The 7,459-nt window shown below is 48.2% G+C and overlaps 1 protein-coding gene across 1 annotated transcript; it reads right to left on the bottom strand.

Annotated features, from left to right (window-relative positions):
* Positions 1–485: 485 nt before the first annotated feature.
* Positions 486–3,888, bottom strand: LOC123128702 (uncharacterized). The gene is made up of 4 exons (XM_044548778.1): positions 3,501–3,888; positions 2,043–2,140; positions 1,181–1,960; positions 486–1,091 (listed from the first exon to the last, which is right to left on the bottom strand). The coding sequence occupies exons 1-3, from the start codon at positions 3,501–3,503 to the stop codon at positions 1,273–1,275; spliced, it is 789 nt and encodes a 262-aa protein (XP_044404713.1). The 5' UTR covers positions 3,504–3,888; the 3' UTR covers positions 486–1,091; positions 1,181–1,272.
* Between the last annotated feature and the right edge of the window lie 3,571 nt (positions 3,889–7,459).

Raw genomic sequence — 7,459 nt, 5'->3', positions numbered from 1 at the left:
TCCTCCAAATCTTCATCCTCTTCCGCACCCTCTTTCAGTCGAACTCCATCCTCTCGTTTGCACATCCAAGAAGAGCTTGTACTCCTTCTCCTCTTTTTTCTTCAATTTCTTCCCTTTGTTGGAAAATGTGTCCGTTGGGCGGATTTGGGGTGCGGACAAAGCTGGGAGGAAGGAGGGCGGTGGGGATTTGGACAATTTATAAGGTTTTGTGGTGGATCCGGCATGTCGAGTCCGACGTGGCGGACAGTCTTGGCGACTCAAAATCTGCCCCACTTATGGGCCAAGTTTAGGTAGGGGGACAGCACAGATAAATAATCTTACTTAAAACCACACCGTCTTATGTCTAATCAGTCACATGCTTCTTTAAGGAACATCTTCACTTTTAGGTGGTTTCTTTGGAAATCTCAAAATGACAGGCTATTTCAAATAAAGAAAGGACGATCCCTTATGCAGGCCAAGCAATTTGCAGCATGGAGAGAACAAAATGATCTTTCAAACTCTGTAGGAACAGAAGTTGGATTAGGAATATGTATCACTACTACACACCTACAGCAATACCGTATACTACAGTTACAAGTGGCCAAGTCAACTAAGAGATTGAACAGCCACTAAAGTATCTCAGACAACAGGACAAAAGAACTATGGTATCTACTCTGTATCAGGCTCTGGGCGTCAGTTTTATACATGCGGGGAACAGATACTGCGTTCCCAAGGCCTGGAGCTAGTCTGTATCAGGCCCTTTGGGCGTCAATTTTATCCTTGCTTGCAACAGATATATTGCGTTAACAAGGCCTGGAACTACTCAGTATCAGGATTCAGGCCCTTTGGGCGTCACTTTTATCTTTGCAGGGAACAGATATTGCGTTCCCAAGGCTTGGAGTTCCCCCAGCGAATGCAAACTCGTCTGCATTGATACCATGACCTCAGGAAACCTCTGATATTGAGCTCTTGCAAGATCAAACCTGCAAAATGCAACCCCGTCTCGAGAAAAGCTATGTCGCATCGCATGTGATGGGCAGTTCCTGAGGAACTTCAAAGGCTCCAGTACTGGGTCTGTACCATCAGTAGTCGCCTGTGGATCGTACTTTCCACTGCAGTGCAACAATACTAGTCAGTAGTAATATACAGCACAACTTAGAAGTAATACACCTGGGAACATACACACAAGAGCTTCACTTACCAGTCGTAGTACATCAGAAGAAAGTTATTACTTCTCACAAGATTGTCCCAATTTGCTGGGCAGTCAAGACTCGTCATTACTGTGTTATACGCCTAAGGGTCAGTGCGCCTTAGAATCTCTACAGTATGATCATAGATCATAATGAAGAGAATCAGTCTGTTGATTAGAGGAACTGTAGCTGCGTGGTACTTGATCAAAAATGTGCATGCCCTGAACTTGTATCTGCGTATCAAACCAAGGAGGTGACGCAGCGCCTTGTTGATATTAGGATCCTGTCGGTAGGATGGGCTCGAATTCATGACAACCCTCTTAAGCATTTCAGCTAAACCAGTCACGCATTTGGTAACTGTTTCCGCTGTTGCTCTCACCCGATTATCTTTCAGAATCTTAGGAATGTCTTGATTTGTGACGACTGTATTGCTCTCGCTGACTGTGCTGAAGCACCAGCCTTCCTCGATTTCGTCCATATATAGATGAATGACTCTGAGGATTGCTGTCTGGGCCTCTTCAATTAGCAGTGCTTCACCAGGTGTTTGTGTATCCCCGCGAGATGGCTCAACCACGCATATATCTTTTCCAGGGGACTTGTTAGCCAGTTCTTGCATATATTCATTGAACTTTTTACATCCTCTCTCCTCCTCAAGTGCCAAGCAGTGCAGGGTCGGCTTCTTCTTCCCGCCAGCCCCCTGCTTCTTCTCCCCTCCAGCTTCCTGATTCTTCTGCCCGCCAGCCTCCTGCTTCTTCTTCCTCTTCGCTCCGGGATTACCTTTGTTTGCCATCCTGAACATATTCACAAATAAGTGGTTAAAAATAAACAACCACAAAATATGTAAAGTACTTGACTTTAAGATATTATGATTACCTGCATAAGGAACCAACAATAGGTAAGTATAATACATCTTGAAATCGCAAAATGACTTGATAATTGAAGAACGTCACTTCCCCCATTAGAGGCTCAACCTGTATTTAAGCATAACCAAATTAGAAATCACAAGAGAATGCAAAGTTGCAAGCTGCCTTGCAAGAGGTAAAACAACAGTACAAAGAAACAAAAGACACGCTGGTGAAGGAGAGAGAGGCAGCCAAAAAGGTCGCAGAGATAGCTCCAGTTATTAAAGAGGTTCCCGTTCTTCTGACTGCCACAAAATCTCTGCATTCTTGTTCTCTATTCACGAATTCACCTAATGGCAACACGTGAGCAGCAGCCGCAGGATAACTTGCGATACTCCAAGCAGTTGCAACTCATAAGAAAATACTATTACAAAGATTGGCCATGACTAGCTACCTATCTAGTATTCACAGTTACTGTCAAAGAGACGAAACCAATCAGGAACATACATGGCTACAGAACCTACTTCTAGATTATACATAATTTTGGGGGGCTATTACTCAACTATTTGACAAGGACAAGAATACCTAGTTAAGGCTCATTTGGAGATCCCTGCAGGATCCCGGCCATTCCCTGGGTGGAAAGCCCGCGAGTAAAATCAGCCCCGGGCCAGGTGGCTGGCATTTGGATGCTGGAATATACGAGGTTTTATCGGCCCGATCTCCGTGATTTCCCCAGGACAGGATCCACGTCTCACGACATCGGGACGAAATACCCTGTCTCGCTCGCTTTCGACGCCCGTCTCGAACGCTCAGGCGGCCGCCGCCTCCCTCCCCTGCAACACCATCCTCTTCTCCGCGGTCTCTGCCTGCGCCTCGTACTCATGCCTCCCGACTGCGTCATGCTCACCAACGGCGGCGGCAGACGCATCGTTAGATCTCCTCCCATTGGAGTTTTGCGTCTTGCCCACTAGATCACGCCACCAGGGAGGCTGCCGGTGGCCCCGACTGCTGCTGGTGAGGGCCGTGAAGACAGTGATGATGGCGGGGATACATGTCCAAAGAGAGCTCACTGGCAGCAAGATCAGATGGGGTATATGATGTTGCTTCAGTTCGTCACGTTCTGATTTTGCTTCAGTTTAGTATGTCCTTTCTCTGTGGGGGGGATTAGCCCCTTTGATCCAAATGACGGCGCTTTTCCACGGGGCTTCTAATTTTGGCGAAAGAAAATTTCAACCGGGGCATCTATTCCCTGGAAATATCGCTCCTAGCATCCATATGAGCCCTTAATGTCAAAGAACGTAATCACATCCAAGAACCTATCCACGTAAGGAATGATTGGGAAGAGGGGTCATATCGTACATAAACGATTCATCTTGAAACGAGTTTCAAGAGCAATCACAAACAGAGTTCAGAGCCAGCAACCACACAGAAATTAGATTTCTAACAGGAATTGAATACCGATCAAATCCAGATGGGATCTTGAAAATACCATGATCGTGCGGCGGGGAAAGGAATTATTTGCCCTCCCGATCTGATTGATCCTTGTTTTTCGCCGCCTCGCTGTAGAGTCCCGTCACACCAACAGCTCTGCTGCCGGCACGCCGTTCTTCACGACAAGGAGGTACGGCGACCACCGGAGAATTGCGCCGCGCCGCCGTCCAACGGCGCGCCGGCGAATTCTCGCGCAGGGGGGGAGCGACTTGCTTGTAGGGTAGCGTAGCAGGGGCCGTACCTTGCTCTGTACTTCCTCGATCTTCTGGCGCGCCGGCCTGGTTGGACTACCTGGGGTAGGGTACGGCGGCGTAGGGGTACACCGACGGATTTGGGTTGGGGAGCCGGCGGCGGCGGCTGTGGGGCTGGTTGGGTTTCGGTACAGGCCGCTTATTATTAGTTTTATATTAAATATAAGCAGCTACGTTACGGCTAGTATACTTCGTTCTAGATGGGCCGTGACCGGGCCGGGCCGGCACACGTGCTGCCTTCCCTGGCCCAGGCATTGCCCTTGCTGACGCTCGCGTGTGTCAAGAAGACGAGCATTCAAATTCTCAAAAAAAAAAAAGACAAGCATTCAAATTCTCAAAAAAAAAAAAAAATAGACGAGCATTCGCGCAGGGCGCAATTGAATGGGCCAGCCTGGCGTCACAGCGAGCAAGCACTAAAAATCCTAAAAAACAACGTTGTATCAAGGACTATGATCGATCCCTACGATAGAGAATCGGCGTTCTTTACCCAACGATGAATTCGTCACCGCAGCTGTGTCCCCCATATGGGGAGCCCGAAGAAAAGCTATCCATGAAGACCTCCATTAGAGCCCACACTCAATCCACGGTTTTATCAATTCCTACTTGCAGGATATACAGGTGATATCACCAGAGAAAGCTACGAGGGGGACTGCTATTGTTCGCCCTACTGGATGGTTAGCACCTCATGCAAATCACTCCAAGATTAATGTGTTAGAATTAGTTGTTGTGTAGAGATAGAACTCTGTTTAAGTTGTAAACCTATTCTATCTCTTCTTTTGTTTCTATCTCTCTCGATTCTTCTGTAACCGATCGATCTAGCATCGATCTAAACCTTGTAAGCCACGGCATGTAATCTATATAATGCAATGTGGCCCGAGCAAAGGGTTCTACGCTTCCCAAAATACTTCACATGGTAACAGGGCATCTTCCTCAACAAGAACGCATCTAGCTACCTTCCTCCATCGAGAGTATGTCTACCACCTTCGCCGCCATGATGCCCAACACCATGGGTGCACTTTCCACCACCTCCTCCTCCACCTTCGCCTCCTCTTCCACCACCACCACTGCATCCCTTGGCCCACCACCGCAGGAGAAGCTGACGAGGGGGGACTTTCTTCTCTGAAGGCCGTCGTGCTACCGCAGATCAAAGGAGCACAGATGGAGCATCACCTCGACGAGAAGAGCCCGGCACCACCGCCCACCCTCACCATCACCAAGGACGGCAAAGAAGAGCAAATCGCCAACTTTGCAAACACCCTCTGGTATGCACAACAACAGCAACTTCAAGGATTTTTTATGGGCTCTCTTTCCCGCGATATCCTTGCCCAGGTCGCCACGTTACAGACGTCGGTCGAAGTTTGGCGTGCAATTCACGCCATGTTTGCTGCTCAGAGTCAAGCTCAAGCTATCAACACCCGCATCGAGCTGACCAATCTTCAGAAAAGGTAACATGACCATGGCTGAGTACCTTGGCAAAATTAAAAGTCTCACAGATGAAGTTGCCTCTACTGCCGCCGCGCTCTCCGATCCGGAGATTGTCTCCAAAATTCTTGCTAGGCTGGACATGGAGTACAACCCTGTCATCTCGGCGCTCGCTGCTCAGGTGGAACCGATCACGGTTCAGGAGCTCTACAGCTAGCTCCTGAGTTTTGATGCCCGCCTCAGCCTTCTTCACGGCACCAACCTTCGCCAATCTTCTGCCAACGCTGTCTCTCGTGGTCGCGGCCGTGTGCGCGGTCACCAGGGGCAGTCCCGCACCGGTGGACGCGGGCGTGGCAACTCCCAGGGAGAAGGCGGCTACAGCAGCTCTGGCGGTGATGACGGCTACAATGCCTCCGGCAACTACACCAACAAACCAGCAGGCGACGGCTTCAACAACAACTCTGGCCGTCGCCCCTCTTCTTCGCGGGGGCGTCCTCGATGTCAACTCTGCAAAAAGGCAGGCCATGAAGTCATGGATTGTTGGCACCGGTATGATGAAGATTTTGTCCCCGACTCCCGTCTCATTGCTGCAGCTATGCGCGAGCAAGGGGTGATGGCGTGTGGTACGTTGACTCTGGTGCAACCAACCACGTCACTGGTGAACTAGAGCAACTCGCTCTCCGGGAGACATACCTTGGCAATGATCAGATTCATACTGCAAGTGGTGGAGGTATGGATATTCGACACATCGGTCAAGCTTTTATTAATTTCCCTACTCTTAAGCGTGGTCTTGTCTTAAACGATGTCCTCCATGTTCCACAAGCAGATAAAAACCTTGCATCTATGTCTCGTTTAGCCACCGATAATAATGTTTTCTTTGAAACTCACCCTTGTTACTTTTTTATAAAGGACCGGGCAACGAGGGAACTTCTTCATCACGGTAGATGCATTGGAGGGCTCTACCCCATCTCATCCGGAGTTTTCAACCACAAGCGTCGCCATGCTTATTCTGTCATCAAGCCCTCTTTGGCACGGTGGCATCAAAGATTAGGACACCCATCATCAATCATAGTCAAGCAAGTAGTTAATAAAGGCAATCTGCCATTGTCACATAGTCAATTCAGTGAGTCTATTTGTGAAGCATGTCAGTGTGCTAAGAGTCATCAACTCCCTTATCCTAGGTCAAACAGTGTGTCTCATGCTCCTTTAGAGCTTATTTTCAGTGATGTATGGGGTCATGTTAGAGATTCCTTTGGAAGAAAAAAATACTATGTCAGTTTCATTGATGATTATAGCAAGTTTACTTGGATTTACTTGTTAAAACACAAATTTGAAGTTTTTTCTGTGTTTCAAGAATTCCAAAAACTTGTTGAAAGACATTTTAATAGGAAAATTCTAACAGTCCAAAGTGACTGGAGAGGGGAGTATGAGAAGCTCAACTCTTTCTTCCGTAGCATAGGCATTGAACATCATGTCTCTTGCCCTCATGCTCACCAGCAAAACGGCTCTGCCGAGAGAAAACATCGCCACATTGTTGAAGTTTGCCTTTCCCTTCTTGCACATGCCTACATGCCTCTCAAATATTGGGATGAAGCATTCATTGCAGCAACTTATCTTATCAATCGCCTCCCTAGTAAGGTCATTGGAAATTCTACTCCATTAGAGCGATTATATAATCAAACGCCTGATTACAATTCTCTTAAAAAAATTGGGTGTGCTTGCTACCCAAATTTACGTCCATATAATCGCCACAAGCTCGAGTTTCGATCTACCCAATGTGTTTTTCTTGGTTATAGTAATCTTCACAAAGGGTGCAAATGCTTAGAGATTTCAACTGGCCTAATCTATATCTCTCGAGATGTTGTCTTTGATGAAACTCTTTTCCGTTTGCCAAACTTCACCCAAATGCGGGAGCTCTCCTTCGTGCTGAAATAGCACTTCTTCCAGATCACGAGGGTGAATTATATCAAGCTGATCATGTGAAGAATTCCATAGAAAATTCGGATTCTAGAGATATTTGTGCATATTCAGGTCATGATTTTATGTGTGCAGAAAAAGACAGAAGAGGCGCCGGAACCCATACATATTCGGGTGGCAGCGGCGGTCGATCCGAGGCTGATCCCCATGCCAGCCCGGCTGTCTCCCTCAACGCGCGATCCGAGGACGATCACGGTCGCCCGCATGCAGCCAATCGCGCTCGGGTGGCCGACCGGCCCGACCGCGTGGAGCCCACCGGTTCAGAGGTGCTGGTGGCCGGTGGCCCTCGTGTAGCAGGGCCCGCCGC

The sequence above is a fragment of the Triticum aestivum genome, chromosome 6A, assembly GCF_018294505.1.
Source record: "Triticum aestivum cultivar Chinese Spring chromosome 6A, IWGSC CS RefSeq v2.1, whole genome shotgun sequence".
Taxonomy (NCBI): Eukaryota; Viridiplantae; Streptophyta; class Magnoliopsida; order Poales; family Poaceae; genus Triticum; species Triticum aestivum.
The sequence above is the reverse complement of the archived record's forward strand: the minus strand, read 5'-3'. Positions and strand labels throughout refer to the sequence as shown.